Raw genomic sequence first — 16,321 nt, forward strand, 5'->3', positions numbered from 1 at the left:
ATTTGTTGAACAAATACAATATCAAAGGCCTATTGACACAGCAGCACTGGCAGAAAGAAGGAAATGTCTGCAACCCTGTTCATGGAATTCAAAGAACTGTATGTTAACATACATTTCAAAGTTTATTGGCAACTTATTACATTTCATATATCTTTAAATAAATACAGAAAAACTATGAACAATTACAACAAAAATATACTAGAATTAAAGCTAGAATCCTTATATGAAACAATAACAAATTGGCCACCCAGCCTCTGTTTTGGTTAAAGCCGAGAGATGAGCCTGAACATATGTAACCACTCTCAAATTCATAGACGGAGCTAAAGATGCAAGGACTGACCTTCCATGACATCAAAATTATAGTTTTAACCCGAGACAGGGAAATAGAATAATCCTAAAGTGCTTGAAAGGCATCATATAAATGAGGAAGGCACTCAACAGTAATAGAACATACAATCCTAATCTAAAATACAAATTAGACTTGATAAAAACCTGAATGTTTCAATATGAACTAATATTCCTCTACCAACCTAAAAATAAAACAAAGCAATGTAACAAGCAATAGTCTTAGGAATCAAATAGTGACTAAACCCATACCCTTCATACTGTAAATACATACATAGCCTATGAATAATCTAAACCATCAAAATATGTATTTGGCTGAACTTGAAAATATTATGTTTAGCTTTTACATTTGGCTCTAAGGAAAAGACTGTTAGCATGATCCCTTCAATAATGTGCCTGAGAATGTATTTTTAACATTTTGTAACCTCATTTCATAATTTGCATCTCTGAACAGTTTCCTGCCTCCACGAACAAATTGCTTTAGCTCACAACCCTTACGTTTCATAAATTATTGTAGATAATGTTGTCAAGACAGGCTCAATGCACACATCTACAATTACAAAATGTGGACATGGGCTTGTCGTACAACATATAATTTCCCCAGATATTACAGAGAGTTTTAATAATAATTCTTCACCCCAGCCAGTGGTGACTGGTGATGTCATCTTTTCACCTGCCTATGCACAGTCTATGTCAAACAAAAGTTTCAGGCATTGTTGCTTGTGCCATCAAAGAGAGACATATGAATCATAGCCTCAGAGTTCCGGCTTCGAGTCATTTTAATGCTGACAGGATAGTTTGTGTAGTTGTAGAGATGGGTTGGAATGAAGTACAGTTTAGGCTTTGCTGGTCTTATGGCTGTTATCTGCAGTATTGCTGTTATCAACAATGCTTTTGCTGTCAGAAGTTTTATAATTGTCTGTGTCGTCATCACTGTCCAGCTTTTTCCGATTATTGGTACTGTCTGGGGTGTTGGTGCCATTGGTGTTGTCTGGATCTGTGGACTGCAGCTCAACCCGTATGCCATTAAGCTCCACCAGTCCATCATGCAGCTGGGTCGCCACCTCCCTGATCTTGGCTGCAAACTCAGACTTGGCTCCCTTCTTCAGCTCCTTGGAGTCCTTGGCCACAAAGTAGATGTCCATGCCCACAAAGAGGCCGGTGAGCACTCCGGTGGCCATGCTGGCAATCTGGACAGCTCTGGCCGCGGTGCTGCCAGCCACATTGGCTATCTGCACCACACGCATGATCTCGTTGGCGTTGATGAGGATGGCCTTCCCAGCCATGGCACCGTCCTCATAGATGTTGTTGAGGCCTGGGAAGTCACGGTTGTACGCATGCTTCTTCATCTTCATCAGATCGAACCTGCGCAGGCTCTCTATCCCTTGCTTGATGAACAGCATGCACTTGTTGATGTCGGTCATCTTCTTCTGGTAGTCCGTCACGATGGCCTCCACCTTCTTACGGTCCATGGAGTTGTTGACCGTGTTGGAGAGTCCAGCTCCGGCTGAGGTAAGGCCGCCTGCTGTGGCCACGCTCAGTCCCACCGCTGTGATGATCAGGGAGGTTCCCATGGTGACAGGGGCCAGGGCGAGGCCTACAATGGTACACACGCCTCCTACAGCGCTGGTGGAGCCGCCAGTGATTTGGGCGATCTTGGTCTTCTTGTTGAAGCAGTCAAGGGCATCTGCGATGCTGTTCAGGTCAATGACGTGCTGCCACAGGCTCTCTGCACGCTCTGAGAACAGCTTGTTGAACACACGGATACCTTTCTGCACCTTCTCAGCTGTCACTGCAAACGCCCTGGAAAACGAGTTCATATAACCATCATCAATGCTTACTACAGTGTGACCCAGGGGCTTACTACTGTTTACCCAGGGGCTTTACAACAAGGCTCTTCTGTACGTGTGTGTGCCTGTACACGAAGTGAGACCCAACTATAGCATCACTTACTTGGCCTCCTCTTTTTCAGTCAAGTCATCCTCTTGAGGCATGTCTTCCCACTCTGTAGCAAAATAAAAATGGCATCATTTGGATGAAGTGTGTGTGTGTGTGTGTGTGTATGTGTGTTGGACTCACGCTCCACTGTGCCCCACCAGTCCATCAGGCCATCCATATCCTGCTGAGAGACATTTCTCTAAGTCAGCTTTGAATCGCCACTTTAGAAACTCCATACTTTTCAATCAAAAATCCATTTCAATCAAATGCAAAACTCTATGGCAGTTAGCAGTCAGTGAGAGGAAACCAAGTTTGAAAAGTAATCTTAAAGAGTACAAATTGACATTATTTAGCATTGTTTACAGCAACCAACCTGCTCCTCTGGCTCTGCCGGATTAACACGGAATTCCTCCAATTGGTCGAATAAAGATTTATTTCCACCATCATTCTGAGATAGGAAGGGGGGGGGGGTGATGAATACATGCTGTTATGTACTGTAGGTCTGTCTATACATTTAACACAGTAGAGAAACATAGAATATGTCTTGGCAAAACAATGTTTGTCATGCCATGGTAGCAACATTGTACTGAGGGATACAGGAGAATGATACAGAGATCACATTCACAGGCCGAAAATGAAAATAGAAAATGTATGGACAATTTCAGATTATAGACAGAAAGAGGGAAATGTTGCATACTAGCTCTGCTGTTTTGCAGAAGTGGGACATTAAAATCTTCCTGGGTTCAAAGAACAAGGAAGCAAGGGAACAAGTTTGGGCACATAGCAATCTAATCTAATCCGCAGTGGAAAGGAATTGGCACAACAATCTGGGAGTGGTGGTGTGGGTGGCAGTTTGGTAGGTAGAGAAATAAATAAAAAGAACAAGAGAGAAAAGAACACCACTTGAACATAATGTTCTTAGTTAGGAGTCAAAGGGCTAGAAAAATAACTGAGTCATCTAATGGATCAGCCAATGTGACGGCCATTTTGCAATCCTGGACAACTTTTCAGTCTGCCAGCCGTGACAGTCAAGCCCTCAGATACAAAAACAAAACCTAGGTATCCATTATAACGGTACCGATGTGTGGAAGAACAGTGTTAGGAGGATCATGGAGTAGAGTTACCACGTTTGAGTCACTGCCTGTAGCTCCCGGCTGGGTTTCAACCTTCTTCGGCATGGCTTTACCCTGAAACAGACACTCTGTTAAAAGGTGGAATCCATAGCAGTGAAACCGCCACATACGTTTGCTATATTACAACAACAAAGACGTTACCTCAAACAACAATTATTATTATTTTTTTTCCTCTGACATCATTGCACGCGCGATACAACAGCAGAGAATGTAGTAGATGTTTTACAATGATGCTGGATGCTCATTTCCTCAAAACAAAAACTATAAGAAATGCACTTAGGAGCAAGTGGCACTGTTTCAAATGTAATCAAATATAAAAACTTTTACTCTACAGTATTATACAGTTTTCCCACAACGCAACCATAACATATAGTGCCTTCGGAAAGTATTCATACCCCTTCACTTTTTTCACATTTTGTTACATTACAGCCTTATTCTAAAATGGATTCAATTGTTTTTTCCCCTCATCAATCCACACACAATACCCTATAATGACAAAGCAAAAACAGGTTTTTAGACATTTTGCTCATTTATAAAAAATATACATAAGTATATTCAGAACCTTTACTCAGTACTTTGATGAAGCACCTTAGGCAGCGTTTACAGCCTCGAGTCCTCTTGGGTATGACACTACAGACTTGGCACACCTGTATTTGGGGAGTTTCTCCCATTTCTCTCTGCAGATCCTCTCAAGCTCTGTCAGGTTGGATGCTGCACAGCTATTTTCAGGACTCTCCATCGATGTTCGATCAGGTTTAAGTCCGGGCTCTGGCTGGGCCAATCAAGGACATTCAGAGACTTGTCCCAAAGCCACTCCTGCATTGTCTTGGCTGTGTGCTTAAGGTTATTGTCCTGTTGGAAGGTGAATCTTCGCCCCAGTCTGAGGTCCTGAGACCTCTGGAGCAGGTTTCTATCAAGGATTTCTCTGTACTTAGGGTTAGGGTTTAGGGTCTGTAACCCATTCATCTTTGCCTCGATACTGACTAGTCTTCAAGTCCCTGCCACTGGAAAACATCCCCACAGCATGATTTTGCCACCACCATGCTTCCCTGTAGGGATGCTGCCAGGTTTCCTCCAGATGTGACGCTTGGCATTCAGGCCAAAAAGTTCAATCTTGTTTCATCAGACCAGAGAATCTTGTTTATCGTGGTCTGAGTCTTTAGTTGCCTTTTGGTAAGCTCCAAGCGGGCTGTCATGTGCCTTTTACCGAGGAGTGGCTTCCGTCTGGCCACTCTACCATAAAATACCTGAATTGTAGAGTGCTGCAGAGATGGTTGTCCTTCTGGAAGGTTCTCTGATCTCTACAGAGGAACTCTAGAGCTCTGTCAGAGTGACCATCAGGTTCTTGGTCACCTCCCTGACCAAGGCCCTTCTCCCCCGATTGCTCAGTTTGGCCAGGCTGCCAGCTCTAGTAAGAGTCTAGGTGGTTCCAAACTTCTTCCAATTAAGAATGATGGAGGCCACTGTGTTCTTGGGGACATTCAATGCTGCAGAAATGTTTTGGTACCCTTCTCCAGATCTGTGCCTCGACAAAATCCTGTCTCACCGCTCTACGGACAATTTCTTCGACCTCATGGCTTGGTTTTTGCACTGACATGCACTGTTACCTGTGGGACCTTATATAGACAGGTGTGTTTCTTTCCAAATCATGTCCAATCAATATAATTTACCACAGGTGGACTCCAATCAAGTTGTAAAAACATCTAAAGGATGATCAATGTAAACAGGATGCACCTGAGCTCAATTTCAAGTCTCAAAGGAAATGGTCTGAATACTTATATAAATAAGGTTTATATGTTTATATGTTTTTCTAATACATTTGCAAACATTTCTAAAAACCTGTTTTCACTTTGTCATTATGTGGTATTGTGTGTAGATTGCTGAGGATTTTTTAAATTATTTAATCCATTTTAGAATAAGGCTGTAACATAAAAAAAAGCAAAGGGGTTTGAATACTTTCCGAAGGCACTGTACATATTTTAAACCCAGACACAAACTATGGTTAACACCTGGAGGAAGTGAAACGTAGTGTACACAATATGATGGGAGCTCATTTACATGTTACCTTGCCTCCTGCACCGCGTGGCATGAATGGATTGTGTCGCCTAGGTTTTTTCATCTTGGCCTGAGAACAATAGAATAAAAAAATATACATGAATTCAAAGGGAAAGTAAAGGGAAGTGAGAAACATTGTGAGAAAATCTGGAAAATACCAGCATTTTGTAATGGAATAATAACAAACTAAATTAAAGCGAAACCCTGATATTTGCAAGATTGCATGGCCACAGTAAGGAACACTGGTCTAGTGGAAGCTGTGCTATCCGTAGGGTTAACCACCACCTCTCCGTCCTTGTCTTCTCCCTCCTCCTTTTCCCCAGTGAGGAGAGATTCACCCTCTTTAAGATCATCAGATTGGTCCTGAAATAACCAACAAACAAATGTCATTCCGATAGATTATCAGGCAAAATCATATTACAGACAATATGACACTCTCTTAGAGTGTGTGTGTGTGAGTCTCTGTGTGTGCTTCACTTGTGGGCTTGTATTACTATCTTCGTGGGTACCGGAAATTCCCACAAAGATAGTAAAACAAGAGTTTCTCCCTTGTGGGGACATTTCCCAGGTTTCCACAAGGATAAAGTCTATTTTAGGCTTAGGGGTTAGGTTTAGGGTTACAATTAGGGTGAGGGTTAGTGTAGAATAGTGGACCCAGAGTAGCCAAGGGAGGTGATAGGTGGGAGGAGCCATGGTGGTAGAAAAATAGCACTTGATTTATTGCAGATGTAGGATTTTAGGAAACATGGCTTGACAAACAGTTGTCCATAGCAGCAACATTCAGGTTATGAAAACTCACAAAAATGACAGATGATGGTGAGTCTAAAGCTCAGGCCCTCAATAGGGTTCCTACTGCAGCAAAAACCGAGGCCTAAATGCTAAACGGCATAACTAGGGATTTACCCCATTTCTAGCTCTAAACAGAGCCTTACTCTCCCCGTTACTGGGACTAAAGAGAGTCTACCAGAACAGCTAAACTCAACTGACTGTACACACAGGACGCAACAAACAAACTGCTATGGAGCATATTGTAAAATGGTGTTACACTCCAAGTTGATAAGAAAAGGACAGCATTTACACATTCGCACAAATGCTCATAATGATTAACCAATGCGAATGTACTGTACATTTAATTAGTTTAATTATTAGTTACTTTGTTAATTCGACCGGGAAATACTATGGAAAACACAATTTAAGTTCATTGCATTAATTAGTTTAAATTACCATATTTGGTCAACTACACTTTACTTTCAAAGACAGAGCTACATTAAATAGAATATGATTAAAACTACTATTCAGGGAGACTGAAAGCATGGGTGAACTAAGCACTCAACTGGAGCAATCAACTCATTACAAAACAATTAAGGTGAGGCACACCTAAACTGGTGGATAACTACAGTATGCATGGCAATGGACTAGTGCATTTTATCCAAACCACACATGTATACACTTAAGCATTTGAGATAATATAAACTTCATCACTATTTTAAAATGGTGATGAGGCCAGTGAAAGGCAGCCTCATCACAGTTAGAGTTAGGGTTAACGGTTAAGTTTAGGTTTAGGGGTTAAGGAAAATAGGATTTTGAATGGAAATAAATTGTAGGTTCCCACAAGGGTAGTTGTGTGTGTGTGTGTACCTGATTGTCTTTTGGATTTTTTTGCTGACCAAGTCTGGCTGGTATGTTAATCTCCTGGAATCAGAAGACAAAATCCTCCTGTACTGCTGCATTTAGACAGGCAACCCAATTCTGATCTACTTTTGACCAATCACATCAGATCTTTTCACATCAGACCTACTTCAGATCTGAATGGTCAAAAGACCAATGGCAATTAGTGAAAAAAATATCCGAATTGGGCTGCCTGTCTAAACACAGTCTATCAGCCACCATTACACAGGACAACTGATAGATACAGATCATTTAGATATGAATATCAATCGCGATCAGTCAGAATTCTCCTAGCCTACCTCTTCTGTAGGTCTGGGAGGAACCTCTGGAGTTTCAGCAGTTTTCTCTGTCCTCTCTCTCGGGATCATATTCCTGTTAGCCTGAATTAGCAAGAAGGACAAATATAGTCACTAACCTGTGCATTAATTTACAGAGATACGGGTACGCTACATACAGATGTTATTACACATACATCAACAAATTAACATAACTGGTGTAAACCGCACCTGATTGTCGCCCATCTCTCTCTTCTTCAGTCGGTCATGTAAGGCTGTACCCTTCAGCTCCTGTTGAGGAGAAGTGACAGACAACCTTAGCAGAGAAGTTATCAAATTAGACATAAGGAGCAGTTTGATCTGTTTGCCTACCTCTTCAGTGGGTCTAGGAGCAACTGCTGGCATTTCAGTTCCTTCCTTCCTATCTCTCTGGATAAGATTGCTTTTGACCTGACAAGGACACACACAGTCACTCACTGTTCTGGTCCTGTTTTTTTTGTGTGAGTTGGAGAGAAGCAAAGGCTGCTGGGAATGTGTGTGTCGTATAAATTATGTAACAAACTCAGTTTTTTATTTTATTTGAATGTTTATGTTGCCATATTAAAAATATACTCTATCAAAGGTAAGCAACAGTATATATATTCAGCATTGAGATACCATATTGTAAAATTGAAGAGTACTGAAAGTCATTCTACTAAAATGCTTACATCTTTGGCATTGGAATGTTTATCAGATGACATTAGTTTGTCCCTTGATCTTGATGTGTCTTCAGTCTTCTCCTTATCCTGCGATTGAAGGAATGTTATCAATCTCATCATAAATACCATTACTTGAAGCATAAAGAAGAATGAAAGCCTACTTGGTCATACAGTCTAGTAATTTTTATACAGTAATGGATTACCTGAGTTGAGGAGTTAAATGGATTCCTGAACATCTTCCCCATTATGCCACCCTAAAACAAAACAAGATTGAATAGCCATCAAACAGGCAAAGATCGAATCGTACTACACCGGCTCCGACGCTCGTCAGATGTGGCAGGGCTTGCAAACCATTACGGACTACAAATGGAAGCACAGCTGTCCTTTCCCACCTGGACAAAAGGAACACCTATGTGAGAATGCTATTCATTGACTACAGCTCAGCGGTCAACACCATAGTGCCCTCAAAGCTCATCAATAAGCTAAGGACCCTGGGACTAAACACCTCCCTCTGCAACTGGATCCTGGACATCCTGACAGACCGCCCCCAGGTGGTAAGGGTCGGTAACAACACATCCGCCACGCTGATCCTCAACACAGGGGCCCCTCAGGGATGAATGCTCAGTCCCCTCCTGTACTCCCTGTGCACTCATGACTGTATGCCCAGGCACGACTCCAACACCATCATTAAGTTTGCCGATGACGCAACAGTGGTAGGCCAGATCACCGACAACGACGCAACAGCCTATATAGGGAGGAGGTCAGAAACCTGGGCGTGTGGTGCCAGGACAACAACCTCTCCCTCAACATGATCAAGACAAAGGAGATGATTGTAGATTACAGGAAAAGGAGGACAGAGCACGCCCCCATTCTCATCGACGGGGCTGTAGTGGAGCAGGTTGAGAGCTGTGTCCACATCACCAACAAACTAACATGGTCCAAGCACACCAAGACAGTCGTGAAGAGGGCATGACAAAACCTATTCCCCCTCAGGAGACTGAAAAGATTTGGCATGGGTTCTCAGATCCTCAAAAGGTTCTATAGCTGTACCATCGAGGGCATCCTGACTAGAGGTCGACCGATTATGATTTTTCAACGCCGATGCCGATACCGATATATATATATATATATATCCAATAATATATATAATATATTATTGGAGGGCCAAAAAAGCCGATACCTATTAAATTGTCCGATTTATTTTATTTTATTTGTAATAATGACAATTACAACAATACTGAATGAACACTTATTTTAACCTAATATAATACATCAAGAAAATCAATTTAGCATCAAATAAATAATGAAACATGTTCAATTGTTTAAATAATGCAAAAACAAAGTGTTGGAGAAGAAAGTAAAAGTGCAATATGTGCCATGTAAGAAAGCTAACGTTTAAGTTCCTTGCTCAGAACATATGAAAGCTGGTGGTTCCTTTTAACATGAGTGTTCAATATTCCCAGGTAAGTAGTTTTAGGTTGTAGTTATTATAGGAATTATAGGACTATTTCTCTCTATACCATTTGTATTTCATTAACCGTTGACTATTGGAAGTTCTTATAGGCACTTTAGTATTGCCAGTGTAACAGTATAGCTTCCGTCCCTCTCCTTGCTCCTCCCTGGGCTCGAACCAGCAACACAACGACAACAGCCACCCTCGAAGCAGCGTTACCCATGCAGAGCAAGGGAAACAACCACTCCAAGGCTCAGAGCAAGCGAGTGACGTTTGAAACGCTATTAGCGCGAGCTAACTAGCCAGCCATTTCACTTCGGTTACACCAGCCTAATCTTGGGAGTTGATATGCTTGAAATCATAAACAGTGCAATGCTTGACGCACAACGAAGAGCTGCTGGCAAAATGCACGAAAGTGCTATTTGAATTAATGTTTACGGGCCTGCTTTTGCCTACCACCGCTCAGTCAGATACTTAGATACTTGTATGCTCAGTCAGATTATACGCAACGCATGACACGCTAAATAATATCTAGTAATATCAACCATGTGTAGTTACCTAGTGATTATGATTGATTGATTGTTTTTTTACAAGATAAGTTTAATGCTAGCTAGCAACTTTACCTTGGCTTACTGCATTCGAGTAACAGGCAGTCAGTCTCCTTGTGGAGTGCAACAAGAGGCAGGTCGTTATTGCGTTGGACTAGTTAACTGTAAGGTTGCAAGATTGGATCCCCCGAGCTGACAAGGTGAAAATCTGTCGTTCTGCCCTTGAACGAGGCAGTTAACCCACCGTTCCTAGGCCAACATTGAAAATAAGAATTTGTTCTTAACTAACTTGCGTAGTTAAATAAATATTAAATAAAGGTGTAAAAATATATAAAATATCGGCAAAAATCGATCATTCCGATGAATCGGTCCACCTCTAATGCTGACTAGTTGCATCACTGCCTGGTATGGCAACTGCTCAGCCTCTGACCGCAAGGCACTACAGAGGGTAGTGCGAACGGCCCAGTACATCACTGGGGCCAGGATTCCTGCCTTCCAGGACCTCTATAACAGGTGGTATCAGAGGAAGGCCCTAAAAATGGTCAAATACTCCAGCCACCCTAGTCATAGACCGTTCTCTCTGCTACCGCACGGCAAGTGGTACTGGAGCGCCAAGTCTAGGTTCAAGAGGCTTCTAAATAGCTTCTACCCCCAAGCCATAAGATCCCTGAACATCTAATCAAATGTTTGTGATTTTACACCACTGCTACTCTGTTGTTATCATCGATGCATAGTCCCTTTAATAACTCTACCTACATGTACATATAACCTCAACTAACGGTGCCCCCGCACATTGACTCTGTACCGGTATCCCCCTGTACATAGTCTCTCTATTGTTATTTTACTGCTGCTCTTTAATTACTTGCTACTTTTATTTCTTATTCTTATCTGTATTTTTTTAACTGCATTGTTGGTTAAGGGCTCGTAAGTAAGCATTTCACTGTAACCTGTTATATTCGGAGCATGTGACTAATAATATTTGATTTGATATAAACACGTATATCCTTCCCGCAAATCTGCATAAGATACATCAATAGTATTTATAAATTATTTTTAAAAGTACATTACATGACAAGAAGTATGTGGACACCTGCTTGTCAAACATGTCATTCCAAAATCATGGCCATAAATATGGAATTTGGTCCCCCCTTTGCTGCTATAACAGCGTCAACACTTCTGTGTGGGGACTTTCTTCCATTCAGCCACAAGAGCATTAGTGAGGTCAAGCACTGATGTTGGGCAATTAGGCCTGGCTCGCAGTCGGCAACCATTTCTGTATGTACCTCGCTTTGTGCACGGGGCATTGTCATGCTGAAACAGGAAAGGGCCTTCCACAAACTGTTGCCACAAAGTTGGAAGCACAGAATCATCTACAATGTCATTGTATTCTGTAGCGTTAAGATTTCCCTTCAGTGGAACTAAGGTGCCTAGCCTGAACAATGAAAAACAGCCCCAGACCATTATTCCTCATCCACCATACTTTACAGTTGCACTATGCATTCGGTCAGGTAGAGTTCTCCTGGCATCCGCCAAACCCAGATTAGTCCGTTGAACTGCCAGATGGTGAAGTGTGATTCGTCACTCCAGTTCCACTGCTGCAGAGTCCAATTGCGGCGAGCTTTACACTACTCCAGCTGACGCTTGGCATTGCGCATGGTGATCTTAGGCTTGTGTGTGGCTGCTCGTCCATGGAAACCCATTTCATGAAGCTCCCGACAAACATTTATTGTGCTCACGTTGCTTCCAGAGACAGTTTGGAACTTGGTAGTGAGTGTTGCAACTGACAACAGCGCTAGGCACTTCAGCACTCGGCTGTCCCATTCCGTGAGCTTGTGTGGCCTACCACTTCGTGGCTGAGCAGTTGTTGGTCCTAAACGTTTCCACTTCACAATAACAGCACTTACAGTTGACCGGGGCAACTCTAGCATGGCAGAAATTTGAGGAACTGACTTGTTGGAAAGCTGGCATCCTATGACGGTGCCACGTTGAAAGTCACTGAACTCTTCAGTAAGGCCATTTTACTGCCAATGTTTGTCTTTGGAGATTGCATGGCAGTGTGTTTGATTTTATGTACCTGTCAGCAACGCGTGTGGCTGAAATAGTCGAATCGACCATTTTAAAAGGGATGTTCACATACTTTTGTATGTAAGGACTGGTGTAGGTGTAGGTTGGTGGGGAGGTTTTTTCTGATAAACTTTCATTGCTGGCTGAGAGATCATTGTTTGTAGAACGTTCGCCCTGACACACGCAGAGAGAGAACAAGTACCTTAGACTTGACCTGAACACTAAGGTTGTTATATGAAAAATAAATACTAAGTACGTTTTGAGAACTGAAGTTCCCAATTGAAGTATAAAGAGTACCAAAAATAAACCCCACCAAAATCCTCACCTGCTTGGCTTCAAAGTGTTTGTCAGAAAAGGTGAGTTTCTCCCTGGAGCCTGATAGGTCTTCATCCCTTTCCTTATCCTGCAATAAAGTATAAAATGTCATCACTCATCAACATCAAAAGCATCTAGAGGAGTTAAAGCCTACTGGATAATATTGTTTAGTTGTCCTTTTTATATAGTAGGGTGTCCAATCAAAACTGTATATTTTTGACCAATGTGTAGATAATCCTCTAAGAAAACCAATGGTGCCAACCTCATGTCGTTATCATAATTCGTTCAAAAGCTATTAGAGTTTTTACCCTTGTAGGATGGCCAAAATTAGGGTGACTAACTCAATGGAGGACAGAAAAAAAATAGGTCAAAAATAAGGAACATTTCACAGCTTTATGTCAGCTAAAGTTAAAACCCCAAAGCAGTTTTTGTCATTTTATTTTTAAATAAAAAGTATTCAGAAAGTGTTTAGACCCCTTCACCTTTCCCCATAACGACAAAGCAAAAACAGGTTTTTAGAAATGTTTGTAACATTTATTTTAAAAAATAAACAGAAATACGTGATAGTTCAGTTAAATTATATTTCATAAAATTGATAAAAAACATTTTTTTCTTCGTCATCATGGGGTATTGTCTGTAGATTGATGAGGGAAAAAATATTTGATCAAGGCTGTAATGAAACAAAATGTGGAAAAATTGAAGGGGTCTGAATACTTTCAGAATGCTTTGTATGTCTAATAAAATCCCCGTATGTGTTTATTTAATGAAAATAATTCCAAAATATATTTGCAATATTTTATTTCCCTGAGCCTCCTTTGGCCCTAGAAATGCTCAGTTTTGATCATGTGGGATTCAGGAAACAAATTTGAAGATATTTACATACACAGCCCTGATAGGATGGTCTTAGAGCCACCCCCTTACCCAGATGAACAGTCACTGGTTTATTATAATCAGATCACATTACTTTCCAGTTAAACTCGTAATCTGTCTTCTTGAATCCGCAGGGCATAAAACAATATAGAGATATCAATTTTGAGACATGACATGTGGTATTTTCATATTTTAGTAAACGCTTTTCATAGTAATGCAAAATTAATATGAAAAGCTTCTCACAAAAACAAGTGTATCTCAGTGAAATGTCAACGGAGCACTGAGCATACCCCAAGTGTTTTATTTTCAAATGCTTTTACATTTAATTCAGTTAGTGTCAAGCTAATTTAGCTTTTTGTGACCCGCTGAATTTTTTTGTTGAAGACAACCCCCACAACATGTAATATCCTCAAAAGTTGTTGCGAGAAAGCTGCACCGCTCTGTCAACAGAGCTCGGTGCTTATTATCTGATGTAGTACATTACGAAATCCGATTTTGTTGATATAATGTTAGTGAAAGACCCCAATGAACAATTCAGAACATGAATCATCATATTTGTCTTGGTTAAATGTATTTTCTAACATAAGGAAGTAAAATTTCATCAAAGCTCGTTTTCACCGACTCTGGATAGAGTGGGTGGATACCCTACATATAGTAGCACTAACTGAGTCAAATAATTATACAGAGAATTAGTACAGGTACAAGCAAATAGTATAAATCAACGTGAAGCAGAAATCATAAAAGTAAAATGAGGACTATGCTAAGTTTATGGGTAAGACTCGCCTTCGGGGTCTTTTCCGAGAGACTGGCAGTGCTGGCTGAGAGATCACTGTGAGTAGATAGGTCATCCAGATTACCCTAAAAGACACAAAGATGACAATATGCATTTTAGGTTTACCTGTGACTATCAATGTTGCCACGTGAAAAACCACTATACCGTTACAAGGTTGTTTACTGTTTCTGTTAGGTAAACTATACCTCTGAAGAGACATCACACTCACCTGAGAATGTGTCCTAGCCCCCAGGGGCTTGGGGGATTTTCTAAACATTCCACTGAACACTCCCCCCTTCTCCTGTAAAATAAGGGCAGGTCAGTGGTGATCCTACTGTATGCCATTGGAAATAGTCAAATGAGGAATCTGTTAACTGAAGACTAACCTTAGTGTTGATGTTGACAATGAGACTGTCATCGCTGCCTCGCCTGGATGAAAGCTCACTGTCTGTTGACAAATGATCCTGAGACACAGTAAACAGTACATGTGTTCTAAAAATACATATACTTGTGCATAAAAACATTTTTCATACAATATCCTCCAATTACTGAAACATATCAGTTAAGATAATATACACTGATTATACAAAACATTAAGGACACCTTCTCTTTCCATGACACAGACTGACCAGGTGAATCCAGGTGAAAGCTACAGTATGATCCCTTATTGATGTCACTTGTTAAATCCACTTCAAATCAGTGTAGCTGAAGGGGAGGAGACAGGTTAAAGAAGGATTTTTAAGCCTTGAGACATGGACACACACACCTGAGCATGTGTTACATCCTGGGAAGGCTTGGGAGACTTCTTTAAAATTCCTTTGAACATCCCTCCTTTCTCCTGAAAAGGTCAATGAGCAGGGATGAAAGTCTCCCCCAGCCTCACACATACCTTAGTGTTGTTGTCGAGGCTGACATTGCTGGCTGAGAGCTCAGTGTTTACAGACAAATGATCCTATCAATAGGATGTATGTTAAGTCAATACAGTCAGACTTCATCAAATCAAGATGTAGATACATTGTAATAGTTTAATATATTGACATCATTATCACCTGCACAGGTACTGAGTGTTCTGCTGGTTTAGAGGATCTTTTGAACATCCCACTGAATTTTCCTCCTTTTTCCTGGGAAAGAGTGGGGTAAGAGTAGAAATCAATGACTCTATATATGAATGGACAAAGCCATCGATCACGTGACACCATTCATTCCTATTTAAAGACCCAATGGCTGCAGTCCAAACAAGTTCATTTTACCCCCTCAGCCGTCGCCCTAGCTAGCCACTTTCCCTTGGGGAGATCCCCATCGAAACTGGATGCAGTTTGATTGCCAACTTAATTAAGTGGAGGTCCAATTCACAAACATCGCCCCCTCGGCCCTCGAGTTAGAGAGTGAAGAACTTTGATAACTTGATAACTTGTTTGATAACAAGACCCACATTTTAATGGAAACTGTAGTCGTGTCAAACTCTGGTGGCCACGAAATGTCAAATGTAATCAACACGGCTGCATTTTCAGCGTGTGAGACATAATTATGATGCTAGCTTGCTAAAGGAAATATATAGATGACATTGATTTTAGAGTTGGCAAATGAGAATGACACTCAAATTGGCTTAGTCTCATAGGAAGGAGCCTATACAACGTAGCTAGCTTCATAAACACATTTTGTGTAATTCTGAAATGTATTGGAATAAATGACCAAAACTATAAAACTAGTTATCCAGCTATGGGTAACTGTAGCTACCTAGATGACAGGAGTGATAGCTAGCTATGTTAGCTTGCTAGGTACATCAATAGCTTTAGGTTGCTTCTCTGATCATCACTCTCCCTCGCTTGAGCAAGGGACATTTGAAGTACACTCGGATGTGACGATGTAAAACGTCAGTTAAGATTGCGTCTCATGGAGACATAACATGCTTTGTTTGAGCTACACCAGAAAGTGACGTTGCAGACTAGTTCAGTGCTGCACCCTCTCATTGAATAACTGAAGTTGAAGGCCGACTGAGGTACTACAGGCTGCCCTTAGCAACTAAATTATCCTTATAACTTCATCTGTGTGCAATTTTTAAAGAATCTGTTCAAGAACATACATCCGGTGTATTACAAGAAACTATTGGTACCATGATTGTCTTTGAATAAATATATATATTTTACACGAATATTGCAATTTTTCCATTCACTATAATGGGGATCC

At 41.1% G+C, this 16,321-nt stretch overlaps 1 protein-coding gene across 5 annotated transcripts in view; it reads right to left on the bottom strand.

Annotated features, from left to right (window-relative positions):
• Positions 1 to 78: 78 nt before the first annotated feature.
• The window catches only part of LOC112226720, a 35,770-nt gene continuing 19,527 nt past the window's right edge, over positions 79 to 16,321 (bottom strand). For 2 of the 5 annotated variants that reach the window (XM_024391231.2, XM_024391226.2), the window contains 19 exons: positions 15,184 to 15,255; positions 14,901 to 14,972; positions 14,521 to 14,598; positions 14,364 to 14,435; positions 14,146 to 14,220; positions 12,503 to 12,580; positions 8,316 to 8,366; positions 8,122 to 8,199; positions 7,787 to 7,864; positions 7,646 to 7,705; positions 7,439 to 7,519; positions 7,110 to 7,163; positions 5,757 to 5,834; positions 5,482 to 5,541; positions 3,408 to 3,470; positions 2,657 to 2,731; positions 2,425 to 2,467; positions 2,299 to 2,350; positions 79 to 2,148 (listed from right to left, as the gene is read on the bottom strand). In XM_024391231.2, coding sequence (XP_024246999.2) covers positions 1,182 to 2,148; positions 2,299 to 2,350; positions 2,425 to 2,467; positions 2,657 to 2,731; positions 3,408 to 3,470; positions 5,482 to 5,541; positions 5,757 to 5,834; positions 7,110 to 7,163; positions 7,439 to 7,519; positions 7,646 to 7,705; positions 7,787 to 7,864; positions 8,122 to 8,199; positions 8,316 to 8,366; positions 12,503 to 12,580; positions 14,146 to 14,220; positions 14,364 to 14,435; positions 14,521 to 14,598; positions 14,901 to 14,972; positions 15,184 to 15,255 — 2,187 coding nt within the window. In that variant the 3' untranslated portion in view covers positions 79 to 1,181. The remainder of the gene's footprint in view (positions 2,149 to 2,298; positions 2,351 to 2,424; positions 2,468 to 2,656; positions 2,732 to 3,407; positions 3,471 to 5,481; positions 5,542 to 5,756; positions 5,835 to 7,109; positions 7,164 to 7,438; positions 7,520 to 7,645; positions 7,706 to 7,786; positions 7,865 to 8,121; positions 8,200 to 8,315; positions 8,367 to 12,502; positions 12,581 to 14,145; positions 14,221 to 14,363; positions 14,436 to 14,520; positions 14,599 to 14,900; positions 14,973 to 15,183; positions 15,256 to 16,321) is intronic. The other 3 variants (XM_024391230.2, XM_024391228.2, XM_024391229.2) reach the window with 3 other exon arrangements.

The sequence above is a fragment of the Oncorhynchus tshawytscha genome, linkage group LG28, assembly GCF_018296145.1.
Source record: "Oncorhynchus tshawytscha isolate Ot180627B linkage group LG28, Otsh_v2.0, whole genome shotgun sequence".
NCBI lineage: Eukaryota > Metazoa > Chordata > Actinopteri > Salmoniformes > Salmonidae > Oncorhynchus > Oncorhynchus tshawytscha.